Source organism: Erpetoichthys calabaricus, chromosome 2 (assembly GCF_900747795.2).
Source record: "Erpetoichthys calabaricus chromosome 2, fErpCal1.3, whole genome shotgun sequence".
Classification (NCBI taxonomy): Eukaryota; Metazoa; Chordata; class Cladistia; order Polypteriformes; family Polypteridae; genus Erpetoichthys; species Erpetoichthys calabaricus.
In genome coordinates this window covers 348509289-348526355 of record NC_041395.2, presented here as the reverse complement: position 1 = coordinate 348526355, position 17067 = coordinate 348509289, and the positions used below count along the sequence as shown (strand labels likewise).

Genomic DNA, 17067 nt, shown 5'->3' with positions numbered 1-17067 from the left:
GATAGATAGATAGATAGATTAAACCACATGTAATGTCAGGAGGTCTGTCTGTCCGTCTGTTCCCAAAATTCACTTCTGCCTGTGTTGCTTCGTTAAGGGTGGTCTCCTTTATGGTGGAGCTCACTTACTGTCTGCTTTATCAGGTTCACCTCTTTTGGACTTCCTGCAGTCACTGGAGTCTATCGGGCACAGCAGGCATCCTTTAGGGATTTCGATCCATCAGGACTCAATAGCATCAGATGGTTCTTGTGGACTTTTCTGCTCAATGCCATCTCAAAGGGGCTCTCCTGGACGAACATCAGGGGACGGAAAGATCTTGAGGTGGTGCACAGTCAATGAAAAGATAAAGCCCACAGAGACCCACATGCTCATCCATTCACAGGGTCCCTAGTGTCCCATGTACAGCATGGGATCCACTGAAGTTCTGACCCGCATGCCCCACTGCCTGGTTTCATGATCAGGACTAGAATCACCTGACCTCTAAACGCCAGTCTTCCTTTATTACAGGCCATAATCTCAGCCACTAGGGGGCGCACTGCTGCTGAGGTGCAGCCTTGTGCTTTGTATTGTCAGGGGGTCCTTTACTCTCCCTTATACTTGCATACGTATATATACGTGTCACTACTGTGTGGTGCCATGAATAGTGAGAAAGAGAGGCAGGTAGGTGTGTGAAAGGCGCTATATAATAGGTGTGTAAGGTGATTATTGTCCAGTGAAATTCTTCAGTCTCTGTTTTAATTAACATGCGGCACTTCACCACCCACACTCTGGTGTAATACTGAGTGAGAAGAAATTTTGTCTTCCTTACCTGAATATCTCAGAATGCGGGTTACAGAGATCTGCCATTGGTATGGTGCTTATTACAGATAGCATTGCAGACCATTAACTTCACCACTAGGGGACCACTGCCATCAAGGTTCAGTGTCGAGGTGATAGTCTTGGTCACTAGGGGGCACACTGCCATTGACGTCAAGCCAGCTGATACCCTCATACACTAGGGGGCACACTGCCATTACAGTGCAGTCTTATGCTGTCATTAGCACTGACAACTTCAGCCACTAGCGGGCTGTTATGGGCAAGTCAGTGTGTTTAAAGAGCTTCTTTATGTCTTCTTTCTTCATTATTGTTTTCCTTTATGTTTTATATTTGTTCGGTTATTTATCATCTAATTATATGTTATCTGGTAACTTTATTCTCTTGGGTCATCATGTCACATCTATATGTGCCGTATGGGTCTCTTATGTTTCTCTTATTCTGTGGGTGGATCTCCCAAGAGGTGTGGCCACCTGTCCATCACCGTAAAGGCACCACCCCCAGCACTGAATCAGCAGGCCCCGAATTGAAGTCCGGTGCGGTTCATTTTTGAATGGGATTTGGGAGTGTCGTATTTCTTGGATTTCGATTTCTGCTTCTGCCACTTGGATTTTCTTGGGGATTTTATATTAGGACTCTCTTTTGCTTTGGATTGCCTGTTTGGCACATCCTGTTTATTTTTTATTTTACTCCTGTGATTTATTTTGTTGTATTTTTTTCCAATTCCTCTGATTAAATCCTTTTTTTTTTTAAGTTTCTTTGTTGTCTTGTTCTGTGCATGCCAGGGGTTGACGGTGATTCCCTCCCTCAGTGGGGGCATTTTGAGTGTTTTTTGAAGTAGAACCTAAGCTGCGTTCTGGTGAACCTCCAGCTGGGCAGGCTGGTGGGATCAGACCCGCTCCCCTGGCTGTTTTTTGGAGGCCTCACATCACTTTGTGAGTTAAACCAGCCATTGAGGTGCAACTAATTAGAGCTGTGGCCACTAGGGGGCACACTTCCATTAAGGTAAAGTCTTGTGCTGTAAGACCTCCAGGGGATGAATGTCCGTTTAGGTAGAGCCCTGTGCTTTAGAGGCTTTACCCCCCTAGCCACTAGAGGGCACACTGTCATCAAGGTACAGCCAAGCGCTATACACGCCGTAACACTAGGGGGCAGACTGCCATTAAGAGCTTCACCTTCAGTAAAGCAAAAATCTTGTACTGGTGGACGCACTGTAATCAAAGTAAAGTCTTGTACTGTAATTACAGATAATGACCTCAGCCACTAGGGGGCAGACTGCCATTAAAGTGCAGTTCTGTGCTTTAGAGGATCTTCTTGTTGCGTGTTCAGTGAAATTCTAACTTGCATGTGTGCCAATCGACATGCTGAGTGCCATCATCAGTGAGCACAACAGACTCACCTCAAAGCTTTTGTTTTCCTTAGATGAGAAAACTCAGAACAAAACATTTGATGCACTCTGCTTGTAACAAGCGTTCCTTAGGCGAGTCGTCTCACAAACGAAACACCAAAGTGCCACACCCTGCCTCTCCTCACCCACCTTGGTACTTGGATACAATGCTGAGGTGTGCTGTGGCATTCAGATGGTGCCCGGTTGGTACTGAGCCCACCCTGGCACAGCAGGCAACCCCATCGTCATCATGGAGACCCCCTAAGCCTGCCGAAGCTTTGCTGACAGGAGCTGAACCCGCCTTGATCTCCTCCCTGCTGTTTCCCACCTGCCTCAGTGTCTGACCCTACGAGGTGGTCCTGGGTGCTCGTTGTGTCCTGCCAATCCCTCTGACCCCTCGCTCTGACTGAATTGCTTTTGGTTTCTCCACCTGTCCTCCATAAACTCTGTGGCATGTGAAAACCCCCAGGGAGGTGGCTTTTTCTGGAGTACCCGGCAGTGACTGGCACCTTGCCCATTGTAACCTCTGGTTGGCACACTCTCTGCTTTGAGTTGTACTTGGATGACTGGCATGTTGGAAGAGCAGGTGAACCTCATGAAGCAGACACCAAGTGACGATATGACAGGAGCACCAGGATACGAGTCCCTTCTGTCCGTTGTGGATGGACACGAATGACTCTGGGAATGCCCGGCCACAACAAGCAATAAGACACCATCCAGAACTTTCTATCTACTCTACAATTAGAAAAGAAACAAAGGCTTCCGCTTTCCAACCTTGACAAGAGCAGCGGTCCCATTGTCTGTGTGGGAAATACAAGAGACGTTCCTGCAGACGCCACAGCAGAGGCCGGGGTGACGTGGGGCTTCATACACCTGATTCTAGGAGACAAAGACAAAGAGAAAGAGAGAAGAAGAAGAAGAAGATGTCATTGTCAGTTCTCCTCTTCTGATTGAAGCTTGGCGTCTACTGATAAGAGATAAGCAAAGCTGCAGGTCTGGGTGGGACACGTCACACGACCGGACATCGCTAAAGCCTTCATGTAAGTGTTTCCCACCACAGTCACACAGTTACGAAGCACAATACAAGACCACTGCTGCTCTCTGCCTTGGTCTTTGTCTGTCTGTCATGGTCACTGCCTCCTCCACTCCTCCTCCTCCCGACTCTGGCTCTCTAAGTTGTGCCAGGCAGCTCCTTTTAAGGACTCCCAGAGTTCCAAAGGTTTGGCCCCGGTGCACTGCCAGGTAAGACCGAAGCCTCACAGTGTCCCCACAGCACACCCTTGGAGGCACCCATAGGACCCAACAGAGCTGAGTCGATGAACTCCAATTCCCATGATGCCCTGCGGGAATCCGTGGTGCTGCTGCAACCCAGGAGGAGGCTGCCATGTAGTGAATGGGTGCCCCTGTCCCAATCAGCCAGGGTCCCGACTGTCCCCCACACCCCTGACACACGTAGTTGCTTTCTATTATTGGTTATTTTGAATAGGACTCACTGCTACAGAAATATTTAAGAAATAAAAATGTGCTAAGTGAGTCTTCATCGACCTATCTATACAAATGGAAATGCTCCAACTTTCAGAGTCGGGACGCACCTTGAATGGGAGACGTTTTCTTACTCGTTTTAGCACATTAGAATAACCTGGACAAGAAGAGGCCATGTCATCCTAACTCCTCCAAAATAACATCCAGTCAAGTTTTGAGGGTCCCTAAAGTCCTCCGGCCCACCGCACCACTTGGTCACTTACTGCATGTGTCTATGGTCCCCTTCCTAATGCTTGTGTGAAATTCAACCTTAACAAGTGTCCAGCTGTGTCCCCGTGTTCTTGATGACCTCATTTTAATGTCACCGTCTCGATCCACTGCACTAATTCCCTTCATCATCTTAAAGATGTCAGTCAGGTCTCCTCTTCATGTCCTTAAGGCTCAGCTCTTTGAAACTTTCCTCCTAACTCATCCCCTGTAGCCTCCTGTAATCAGCCTTGTCACTCTTCTCTGGACCTTCTCTAGTGCTGTTATGTCTTTATGGAGACCCAAACTGCACCCAGGACTCCAGATGAGGCCTCACCAGTGTATTATAAAGCTTGAGCAGAACCTCCTGTGACTTGTACTCCACACATCCACATCATCGGTCCACTGGACTAATTCCCTTCATCATATTAAACCCTTCAATCAGGTCTCCTCTTCATGTCCTTAAGGATCAGCTCTTCATCTTTCCTCCAAACTCACCCCCTGTAGTCCTGTAATCAGCCTGGTTGCTCTTCTCTGGACCTTCTCTAGTGCTGTTATGTCTTTATGGAGACCCAAACTGCCCCCAGAACTTCAGATGAGGCCTCACCAGTGTGTTATAAAGCTTGAGCAGAACCTCCTGGGACTTGAACTGCACACATCAAAACTGACATTCTCTTAGCCTTCTTAATGTCTACAGATAGAAATCACTAATAGTTGATCATAACTATCCATTATATAGTGCCTTTCACACCATCCATCCATCCATCCATCCATCCATCCATCCATCCATCCATCCAGCCAGCCAGCACTGCTATGTCCTTTTTGTAGTCTGGAGACCCAAACTGCCACCAGGACTCCAGATGAGGCCTCACCAGTATATTATAAAGCTTGAGCAGAACCTCCTGGGACTTGTACTCCACACATCAAGGCGCTATATAACCTGACATTCTGTTAATGGCTTCTGCCTGGTAGTTGATCATGTCAAGCCCACCACGACTCCTAAATCCTTCTCTTGAGGTGGACTTTGGATGATCAGTCCTCTCATTGTGTATTCAAGTCTAACCCACCATGGCAGGGACACACTTTTAATGGTTCCATGAATGCCACAAACGCGAGCAACTGGAATGGCACTTACCAGCTGACACTGGCCAGAACAGTTGGTGTGGCTCACTTGGACCTTGTGGAAGCCGGTGACGGGGTCTACGTTGCTAGTGCACTCGGTTATGAAGCAGACACCATCAGCCGTGTGCTCCACCAGCGTCTGCCCGGGCCGCATGGCACCCCGCTGCCCATCCACACACACTGGCTCTTTAACTGGAGGAAAGCCAGAAGGTTAGTAAAAGCATAAAGAACACATAAAGTCACTAAATGCCTAGCAGAAGGAGATTCACGTGCCCACCAGAAGGTGACCCCCACTTATTAATTTATTTTATGAAGGCCACTGCCAGGCTTCAAGCTACCATCCAAATTGAATCCCCCAACCAGAGATGGGTTCCCCCCCAAAAACAAAATAAAATATCTGTGAACAAAGGCAGCACATACCCTTATACAGACGCCCCGTAGCAACGGCCCCCTGATAAGAGAGCAAACAACCACTGACAGAAAACCAGGACTTGGATGGGTGAAGACCACATATGAGCCAGGTGGGCCTTGGGATCAGCAAGTATGAAAACGGGGTCTCTGGAGATTTTACAAGATGTGCCAATGACGGTCCCAACATACAAGTGACTCTATTGGTCCTACTGGTCAGGGTCTTAGGTCTGTAAATGGATTACGGTGAGCAACCTACACTGGCATAACCTCCATCACAGGTGGGTCCAATGCCAGGGGTTTACTCAACGCCACTGCAGACCCAACTTCTCTGTCGCAACACAGACGGGATTTCACAAAACAAGAGACAGCGTCCCCCTGTAAACATCCACACCTCAACTGGGGGACCCTCACAGTGCTCTACGATGACATCTTAGAGGGGCCGCGTTGAGGTACAGGATATCGTGCCTGTATCTTATTTATCTGTCCTTTCAGCTTTAATGTTTTATTACCTTGCTGTTTTATGAGTTTCAGTGGAGGCTTTGATGGGGGGCACTCGAGGGACTGAACGAGGAGTCTGAGGGTTTGGGCTTGCAAGGGTCTTGGATGAAAACCAAGGATCAGGCCTTTAATGATCTTTTAGGCACAGCAGAGTGTCGACCTCCTCGAGAGGTTTACTTACCTTAGTGGTGACATTCGTGTGACTCTGGTGACTCTTCCTATGAAGTCAGTGGACGGACTGGGGGTCATGAGGTCACCTTAAAGGGGTGTGTGGTGGTCCTGATATCTCAGCAAAAGGATGAAGGTCTTTAGGGTCCTGGTGCTCCATGTTTGTGAGGCATGGACGCTCTCCAGTGACCTGAGATGAAGACTCACAAGGAGTCCTTCAGATGGTCTGTGGGGGCCACTGGTTTGACTTTGTGTCAGTCGTTCACAGAGTCCTGTGGTGCACTGTTTGGGGTCATCAGTTATGGCACTACCGCCACGTGGCATGATTACCTGAGGGTGACCCTCATTGTTGAGGACCTGAGCTGCTGGACCAGGCCAAGGGGGCACCCACATAAGACCTGACTGGGTGGTCATTTCTGGTGCGTGGGGCTGGACTGTGTGCCTGCCAACCAGGATTCTGAGCTGTTTTGTTGTGTGGTGGGTGTGCCAGTGTGTTGTTCCAGTGTATGCCCCCTAACCTGAGCTGACCTTTTTCAATTGAGGACACCATTTCGGTGGTTTAAGCAGACTTGACAGCGTTTATTTCTTTCTTGTGTCTTGTGTCCTTTGCTCACGTGACACCATTTGGTGGGCACCACAAACTAAACGCTCCCACTGAAACAGACAGGCAGACCACTTTACGATGAGACTTGGCTGTGGGGCATTCTGTTCTATTCATCGCGAGCGAGATGTTTGCACACCTTGTATGGGGACCACCTGTGCTCAGCTCAGTTCATTGGACGCGATTAGGAACGGTGCACCCCATAGAACAGGGGGATCCAGCTGTGGTCCTGGTGGGCCGCAGTGGCTGCAGGTTTTCATTCTAACCGTCTTCTTAAATAGTGAGCTGATTCACTTGTTTGGCCTTCATTTTAATTGACGTGACTCAAAACACGAGCAGTTCTCCTGAAAATAAAGAAAGGTGAGGGTCTCGGCCATGTTGGTATATCTTGACGGTGGTCTTAGAAAAAACAGAAAATCAACAGAATGAGAGCAGCGACAAGTCCTGATGTTCAGTAACAGCTTTAACTAACAGCAAGAATCAGCTTCTGATTAAGGAACTGGTTGGAGTTTGAAGCCCCAGTTTAGCTGGTCATCTGTCGGCTCGTTTCACGTCTCATTTCTGTTTGGCTGCCATTTAATGAAGAAACAAATGAAATTCAGAGCACTGAATCCTTAAAAGACCCGTCTGGGTTCGCTTCCCGGGTCCTCCCTACATGGAGTCTGCATGTTCTCCCCGTGTCTGCGTAGGTTTCCTCCCACAGTCCAAAGACATGCAGGTTAGGTGGACTGGCGATCCTAAATTGTCCCTAGTGAGTGTGCTTGGTGTGTGGGTGTGTGCCCTGCAGTGGGCTGGCACCCTGCCCAGGGTTTGTTCCTGCCTTGCACCATGTGTTGGATGGGATTGGCTCCAGCAGACCCCCATGACCCTGTGTTCGGATTCAGCAGGCTGGAAAATGGACGTATGGGTGGATGGACGAATCCTTAAAAACAGGGAAAAGGAGTTCATTAGCAGTGTGATGGACGGCTGGCTACAGACTCCGGCCGCCACCCCCAGACCGCCAGGAGGAGCTCTCCGGACAGCAGGAACGTGCCCCGAGCTCCAGCAGGGCCTCATGGACTCTGTAGTTTTTATGCACAGCCCTGCTGGATACCTTGGGGGCCACCGGGAGTCGCTGCAGGGGGGCTACTGGGCTCTTATGTGCCCTATAACCTGGGAGTACATCATGGTCACATGACGGGAAGAAATGACATGCTCCCGGGTTGAAGAAAAGGACTGTTTACCCTGGCCCGGAAGCAATAAGGACTTGTGGGGTTTGAACAGGAACCACATGCGGGTCAGGGGGTATAAAGGACTCTGGGGAAGCCCAGTACACTGAGCTGAGCTGGGAGGTAGGGTGGCTAAGTGTCTGGGCGAGGAGGAGAGAGTATTGTGTTATTGTAGAGTTTATTGTATGAATAGTGTGGAGTGGAGGGTGCTTGGTGCACTATATTACAAGAAAATAAAGTCTTGTACTTTCACCTGGTGTTTGGAGTGGTACCTGAGGGTTCAAGAGGTGGATCAGAACCTCTTCTGCTACAGCAGAGAAAACAGATTAGGGAAAGGGTCAGAATGAAAAGCTGCCCCCCCAGGACCAGAGTTGGACACCCCTGCCTTAGAAGGTCTCAGGTTAGATAGATAGATAGATAGATAGATAGATACTTTATTAATAGCGGTGCTTGAAACTTCAACTCCCAGCAGTCCCTGCAGTGTCTCTTGATTGGTCATCTGCTGAGGGTGCAGGGGCTGTTGGGTACAAGGAGGCCGGTGTGACATTTTAAAGGGGGCCAGTGTTACCAAAAAGGGGGAGAAGTATTTTGTGGTTCATGTCTGAAGTTCTTGTCCGATTCCTGTGCTTTCTCATTTGTGTCTTGGACCGTTTCTGGGTCGGGGTCTGGGTTGTCTACCGTCTGCCTGTTATGTGAGGACTGCCTGTGGATTTATGGCCATCCTGTGAAGACAGGAGCTCTCCTGAACTGTCCACCTGTCTTCATTATTTCAGGTAGGACTATCTTTAGATTCTCATCTTTACATTACATCTGTTGCCGTTTCTTCATGGACTTGTTGTTTGTGGTTTGTTGTATTTAATGTTTAATCGCCATAAGGGGAGCTGGGGTGGGATTGTGTATTATTGTTAATATAGTCTTTATTTGCTGTTTTATTTCCGGTGGCTTTTTGTCTCTTTTTGTGAGTGCGTGAGGGTCGTGCCAAGGCTGAGGGCGTCCCTGGAGTCTCCACTAAAAAAAATAAAGAAATGGCTGTGTCTTCGACAGTGTGAATCTGAGCGGCACTGGACCACTACAAGGTGCTGAGCAGAAACCAAACCATGAGGTCCAAGGACCTGCTGGCAGAGCTTAGAGACAGGACATCTGAGAAGGGTTACCAAAAAACCAAATACATTCTCAAGAGCACAGTGAGGGCCTCCAGATGTCCATCACTCGGCGTATAGCTTGGCCACCCACCAAATCTGACGAATCCTGGCAGAAGGGCCAGGGCAAGAGAGGATGACCAAGAGCCTGATGGTCACACCTATGTGGAGATACAACCACCACTACAACACTGGGCTTCATGACAGGGTGGTCTGACCGACACCTGTCCTCGCGAAAGGACACAAGTGAGGACTCACCTAAATCATCTCAGACTGTGAGGCATGTGGAGGGAAGGACCAGGGGGGGAAGAAAGGATTTGTGGGACAGTTTCTACCCTGGGCCAATAGAGGGCAGCCCCCTTGGTTTGCAGTGGGAGCTCAACCATGTTGGAACCCATGGCCACCGCCAGGGGGCGCATGGACCTTTTCAGGCTTGTTAGGTGCCTGGAAGGACCCTATAAAAAGGGGCCAGAGTCGGGAGGAATGAGTGGACAAAGCCTGAGGAAGAGTGGAGGTGGAAGGACTGGCACCAAGGAAGGGAATGGACTGTGTACTGGGGTGTTGTTAGTGATTGGTAAATAAACACGAGTGTTGAGTTGAACCTGTGTCCTGCCTGTCTGTGCCTGGGGTTAGGTGGGGGGGGGGGCAGTACGCCCCCTAGTGGCTTACAGGCAAAAGATCCTCTGGTCTGATGTTACCAAGAAGAGCATCATGTCTGCCGCTAATCACTACAGCAAAACTATTCCAAACAGGGTGAAGCACAATGGCGGCGACATCAGGGACTGGAAGAGCAGATGAGGTGGAGGTGGAGGTGGAGGTGCAGGGATGTCCTTTGTGAAGGCCTGTGCAGGGCACTCAGGACCTCAGACTGGGCTGAAGATTCACAAAGCTGACAACACAGGAGTGGCTTTGGGACAACCTTGGGAATGTCCTCAGGCCGCCCAGTCAGAGCACCAAACTCGACCTCCTCAAATATCTCTGGTGGAGACGGAAAAATCGCTGCACTCTGAGGGTCTCCATCCAGCCTGACAGGAGAACAGCAGGAAATCCCCCAACTTCAGGTGTGTGATGTCTGTCATGTCAAACCCCAGAAGACTCCAGGGTGGCATCTCTAACTACCAAATATTTGTGTCCATTTGTATTAAAATCCTCTTTAGGTGTGTTTGGGTATAATGAGCAGAGCACCTATTGCAGTAGCCCATCTCTGTCTGTCTGTCTGTCTGTCTGCCCGCATGTAACGACTCGGCCCCTCGTGGATCAACTTTGTAGAAATGGGTCACGCTGATTCTTCATAGAAATTCGCCAAGACGTTTTAAACAGGTCACGCTCTCCACACTTTTAAAACGCCAGTATCGCCCACTGAAAAGCATTGGTGTGTCTGTGAGCTCATTGGTCTTAAAACGAAGGAACGCTGGGTGCGACGTGAGCTACGAGTGACTTTACTGCATCAGTTTTATCTTGGCAGCAGCTATGCCAACATCACAAAATATCTCAAAAGTCAAGGGGTCTGAAAAACGTTCCAGGGGTGCTGTAGTGGTCCGTGGTTCCGGATTCAAGTTCAGTGCAGCTATGTCAGGATACACAAATGACATGGAAGACTTATATGGGGGTCTGCATTAAAAGAGTAAGAGCAATTATGTTTTAGGAGAGGTGACCCTGTGACCTGCAGAGGGCTCTTCAGACCCCTGGGTGCCAACACAAGTCTCTGGTTCAAAAGGCTGTTTGTTTTTTCCTTTCAAACCCTTACAATAAAGGGGGTCTTCTCCATCCACGCCACAATCACAATGATTCACGCCCTTTACTCCTCCCTCCACGTCCGACTCCAACTCGCCCAGCTGACCCAGGAGTTTCTCCGGAGGTAGAGCACTGCACCCTGAAAGCATTTCTGGGCCAAGCAGAACTTCTACCTGATGGGGAGTCTGAAGACCCTCTAGCAGCCTCCAAGAACCCCACCAAGTCCCTTGCAGCCCTAAGAGGGATGCTGCCATCCAGTGGACTGGGGGAGCACGTGGATGTGGGAGGCAGTCATCCCCTATACCTTGTAGATGCCAGATGGACTGGACAGGCATCCCGGTCAGAAGAGGGGGTGGGTAAGGGAGGGTCCCAAAAGGCATACAGGCATCCCGGCTGGGGAGGAAGAAGGGATCACACCCGGAAGGGAGAACCAAAAGGGATGGATGGACAGCCCATTGGAAAAGAAAGATGTCGCTGGAGGTTTTTATTACCCCAGTGCACTAGATGGCAGCAGCCCCGGATGTTGGTGCACAGTAGGAAACCAGCAGGGCATGCTGGGAGATGTAGTCCGGCAGAGTAGAACTGCTGGGGTCACTGGGTGCCACAACAGGGCGCTGTAGAGAGAGACAAGCTCCCTATTATAATGGACTTCCATGCAACCCGGAAGTGCTTCCATTGGGCAGTCACCCTGGCATCGGACATACTCCTGGGTGAGTCGGAGCTGGGAGGTAGAGAGGCAACGCTTGAGTGGAGGAGGGCAGTGCGGTGGGGAGAAGGAAATTAGAGAGAGGAAGAGGAAGACCTGTGTCTGTGCTTGTGTCACTTTTGGAGGTCCTAATAATAAAACCTTCCATTATTTGAACCCGGGACTGTGCAGGTGTGTTCATGTTGGGGTTTGGGGCTTGCTGACGCCCCTGGCTTTATCACAACACCAGTTATTGTGACGTCCCGACCAGGTAAGGGAATAGCAACCAACCTGGTCAGCCCACCCCTGATGTCCATCACATCAAACCAAACCCCCTCCATGCCACCCGCATCTCTGTTTAGCAGTACAAACATTACAAAGCATTTCCTCCCAATTAAACCATTACAAACATCTACAGAATTCAGAAGAAGTCCATCAAAAACGGGTCTGCTCCCAGAAGCCCCCTGTCCAAGTGTAGGATACCCTCACACTGCGGGTGGCCCACCCATCTCAATGCCTGAATTGTTCGACCTTTAGAATTTTGGAGGCTGCTTACCACACGTGTAGCTCGTGCAGCCACACCGATTCTCGGGGTCCGCCAGGAAGTCCACGTCAATCTGCAGAGTCTCCCCCTTTTGAAACAAGACGTGCAAAGTGAGCTTACGGAAGGAGAGCCTTTAGGCCGAGCGGCCTGCCGAGGAGAGGCACCTACCACGTCACACTGTGGTTTGGGGACAGCGTCACAGGCACATTCTGAAAAGAAGAAGAAATCAAAGTGTTGGCACGAATGGTGGCAGCAAGAAGAGGACAAGGTGCGAGGAAGTATCCTTACCACACGTGCGCAGTGGGCAGCATTGGCTTGGACTCCACACCGTCACCACCACCATCCCACGAGGGCACCTGTGCTCTTCACAGCGATACGTCTCACACACTGAAGCACAAAGGACACACACGTCACACACATGTCACCCCGACACAGCTCACCTGCAACACACATGACTTCTCACCGCAGTGGTAAGTGGGACAGCAGCGTTCAGTGGTGTTGACATCCACCGTCAGCACTTCTCCATCCTGGCAGCGTGGAGTGCCATCTTGGCAGGGTCTGCACGCTAAGAACAAGAGTGGGTCACCCATCGATACTACAAAGAGAGCCCCCCACGTGAGTCAGCGTTCCTCAAGGGAGGTCTTACTGCAGATGTACGCCATGCAGCAGGTGCCATCAGCACGGGTGGCGATAAGGAACTGGTCTTCTCGGCATACTGGGATCTCCGATTCACACCGGTCAGGATCGCACTCTGCACGGGCACAGCGGAGGACAAAAGGGCGTCAGCAAGAATCTCAGCTTTTAGTCACCTACATGTAAGATCAAATGCCGTAGCTCTGTGACGTTTGGGTCACCACGTCCTCACCGCACACGACATCTGGACAACACGAGTCCTCTCTGTAGTAGGAAACAAGCTTCTCTCCAAACTTACACTCCGAGGCAAATCCCTCACAGAAAGTCTGATTGCAAACTGAAAAAGAAAAGAAACAAAAGAAACAACGGGCTTGGAAAGAAACCCACTGGAGAACACCCACCTGCTGGACCAGCGGGTACTGGGCATTATGGAAACAGGGCTAGCACTTGGGGGCTTTGTTCTTCTGACTACCATTTACACCAGGCATGCTGGGTCTGCTTTCTAGAATACGGACTTGGCACTTCCACAATGTGGGCATCTCTACTGACCACCAGTCACCTCCTGGTCCCTAACTTCAAAAACAGTGACACCTCACCAAGCTGAGGAGGAAAGACCCTTACAGAGCTGGACAGGGGTGGGGGGGGGTGGTGGTGTGGGGGAACGGGGGACTTTCAGTATGATACAAGCAATCCTCAGAGCCACATCTCACATCAATAGATAGATAGATAGATAGATAGATAGATAGATAGATAGATAGATAGATAGATAGATAGATAGATAGATAGATAGATAGATAGATAGATAGATAGATAGATAGATATGAAAGGCACTATATAATAGATAGATAGATAGATAGATAGATAGATAGATAGATAGATAGATAGATAGATAGATAGATAGATAGATAGATAGCGTAGTTGGCAGGATTAGATAGATAGATAGATAGATAGATAGATAGATAGATAGATAGATAGATAGATAGATAGATAGATAGATAGATAGATAGATAGATAGATAGATAGTTGAAAGGCCTTATATAATAGATAGATAGATAGATAGATAGATAGATAGATAGATAGATAGATAGATAGATAGATAGATAGATAGATAGATAGATAGATATGAAAGGCACTATATAATAGAGAGATAGCATACTTGACAGAATTAGATAGATAGATAGATAGATAGATAGATAGATAGATAGATAGATAGATAGATAGATAGATAGATAGATAGATAGATAGATAGATAGATAGATAGATAGATAGATAGAGTAGTTGGCAGGATTAGATAGATAGATAGATAGATAGATAGATAGATAGATAGATAGATAGATAGATAGATAGATAGATAGATAGATAGATAGATAGATAGATAGATAGATATGAAAGGCACTATATAATAGAGAGATAGCATACTTGGCAGGATTAGATAGATAGATAGATAGATAGATAGATAGATAGATAGATAGATAGATAGATAGATAGATAGATAGATAGATAGATAGATAGATAGAGTAGTTGGCAGGATTAGATAGATAGATAGATAGATAGATAGATAGATAGATAGATAGATAGATAGATAGATAGAGTAGTTGGCAGGATTAGATAGATAGATAGATAGATAGATAGATAGATAGATAGATAGATAGATAGATAGATAGATAGATAGATAGATAGATAGATAGATAGATAGATAGATAGATAGATAGATATGAAAGGCACTATATAATAGAGAGATAGCATAGTTGGCAGGATTAGATAGAAGTGAAGTGAAGTGAGCCGAGCAGACCTCCCCTGCCATGACAGAGTTTCAGAACTGGTGACATCCACTATCACCGTCTGCTAAGTGTCTGCTCTGCCCCTCCTTCTGCTGCTCCCATGTGTCAATAGAGCAGTCCATCCCGTCACGAATGCGGACCCCCCAGTAGCAGTGCACCCCCTCATGTCCACTCTCTAAGTATTGTCACCAGGTGTAGAGGCTCTCTGGTGGGGCAGTTCCTTTGCTTTTGCTGATGTTGAGTGGCAGAACATTCTCAAGGTTCTCCCCCAGACTCCTCTCCTCCATCTCATGCCCCCTGTCAATACCCCCCCCCGCCCCCCATTAGAATCATCACAAAACTGCATTTCCCATTCAGCTGTGCAGGTACCCAAGCTGAAGTGACGTTGGACATTTGCTGACAGGCAGCGCACTGGGTGGTCATTCAGTCTCCCACTATCTCTCCATTATTTTGTCTTCCTCTCTTGGAATGTTGGCACCAACCTCACTAGCTGTGTGACCTGATAAATGACGAGTTCCTCGATGACACACAGCATACACTCTACATAGATACACACACACACACACACACTTATGCCTGTTTCCCATAACTAGGTGACATGACCTCACTAAATGTCACAAGAGAGCCAAAACTCATCACAGCTACAGGGAGCACAGGGCAGGACTGTACCCAGCATGTGACAACATGGTATCACCACGTAATGCTGACATATGCCAAGTGACTTTGTTTGGCAGATCAGAATCAATCAGTATATTTTAGCTTTATATAGCGCCTATCTTTGCCGACAATCTGGGTTTACGGTGTCAGATGAGTGCACAAGAGAAGGTCCTGCACCATTCAATGGGTAAGGAGACTGATGGTGACATTAATAAGAACATCTGAGCAGCCTAATACTGTAAATAAGACATACCACAGGACTTTTGAGGACAGCAGCTGTTGGTGTCAGACAGACTGACCACGACTTCTCCTGCCTTTCTGCACACTGGCTCTGGAGTGTCTGTACAGTTGTGCTCCACTGGGACGATGGTGTCATTGTCACATTTGTACATGCAGCAGCCATCTTTGGATGCCTTCCAGACTTCGCCGGCGGCACGAGGCGTCCCAGAACTGTCTGTGCATGCTGGAAATAGAGAGATCTCTAAGTCAGAAGAGCTGGCGATATATAGCCAGTTTTATATAGCGCCTTTCAGACCCTTCATTTCATGCGCCTCGGACCTCCTCCACTCACCGCATTTCTCAAAGGGTATACAGAGCGCTGAGTACGGCCGGTGCAGGAGAGTCCCCTCTGGACATACGCAGCCCTCTGTCAGCCCAGAACAGTCTTCAGGGTCTGAATCAAACTCGTGGGTTGGGCAGGTCTTGGCATTGCATGCTGGTAGACAGGCCTGGTACCGCAGCTCAGGAGGGCACACGAATGCTAAGAGGGTACACAGTGGCAAAGTTCAGAACGGAGGTCTCTGTGATTTTTTTCCAACATAAACACTTACTGTGGGGGACGCTTACAGCAGTAGTCGGGACTCCGCCATTCGATACACACGCTGAACTTGTGGCACGCCGCCACGTACGCGGCCAGCGCAATGCAGGGATTCTTCACGTATTCGGCATCACGGACCCAAACTTCGCAGAACATCTTGGGTGGGACCTAAAACGTGAGAGAGGGTGAAAAAGGCAGGCCGACTGGACACAACTGGCATTATGGGACGGCTGGCATTCAAAGTCCAGTGCCCTTCACAGAAGATTATCACATGAAAAGCATGGCAGAGAAAACACAAAACGGGCACATGACAGTAAAGACTACAAGTTATGGAGGTGGGTGGCAAAGGAGGTGAAGAAACACCACAGGCACAAAGTCAATCAAATGAAGAGTTCACAGGTGACAGTGGAATGTCTACCAGCTCCAGCAGCGTCCAGTCAATGGTGCCAACTGGCGGTGGGGGCACCAGCAAGCTGCGAGGAGCCGGTCCACTGTGGCAAGTGGAGAACTGCACAGATTTAGCTCTCAGGGTCTCATCGTCATCCTCATTTTGATTATCTTGATGAAGATCGCATTGGCAACACGCTCACCTGGGCCCACCAGGATTCCCTGCCCCCAGAATTCCCAGATACTCCCAGACAGGCTGTTTAAAAGATGTCATTCATCCAAGATGAGTGCCGTGTTCCCTCTAATGACTGGATTTGAGCTGGGACTCACCGTTCTTTAGGCCCCCTTTGAATTTCGAACAGCGTGACCACCTTTACAGGTGTGTGGAAGGGTTGGGTCCACCATGAAGTATCAACACAAGTGGGGATGGATGAGGACTTCTGGACTTTTGGGAACTGCAACTGCTACCAAAGGGTGGCTTTCAAAGGAAGAAGTTCAAAAGTGCTGCATGGCAGAATGGAAAAAGGCGCGTGGCCCTCCCGGACAGCTCATAAGGCGTGCCATGGGTCTGCCCAGGGGATTTGCTGGTGAGTTTGTGAATGTTTAGTAAAGGCCTTCTTAAACGATCTTCTGGCAAATGACCCAGCGTTAGGTCACTTTGGGTTGCTCTTTCCGGCTTGACGACCCCTTGCTTTGACCCTCGCTTTGTCTGCTGACCTTCTCACTTGCTCTCCGCTCTCCATCGTTGGTGTCA

The 17067-nt window shown here is 48.8% G+C and overlaps 1 protein-coding gene across 1 annotated transcript in view; it reads right to left on the bottom strand.

Annotated features, from left to right (window-relative positions):
- otog (otogelin) overlaps nt 1-17067 on the bottom strand; it is a 305832-nt gene that overhangs the window by 15887 nt on the left and 272878 nt on the right. The window contains exons 42-52 of the mRNA XM_051922624.1: nt 15956-16094; nt 15681-15869; nt 15363-15572; nt 12904-13008; nt 12685-12789; nt 12502-12603; nt 12327-12425; nt 12207-12247; nt 12051-12126; nt 5064-5242; nt 2975-3079 (exon numbers count right to left, since the gene is read on the bottom strand). Of these exons, the coding sequence (XP_051778584.1) occupies nt 2975-3079; nt 5064-5242; nt 12051-12126; nt 12207-12247; nt 12327-12425; nt 12502-12603; nt 12685-12789; nt 12904-13008; nt 15363-15572; nt 15681-15869; nt 15956-16094 (1350 nt within the window). The remainder of the gene's footprint in view (nt 1-2974; nt 3080-5063; nt 5243-12050; nt 12127-12206; nt 12248-12326; nt 12426-12501; nt 12604-12684; nt 12790-12903; nt 13009-15362; nt 15573-15680; nt 15870-15955; nt 16095-17067) is intronic.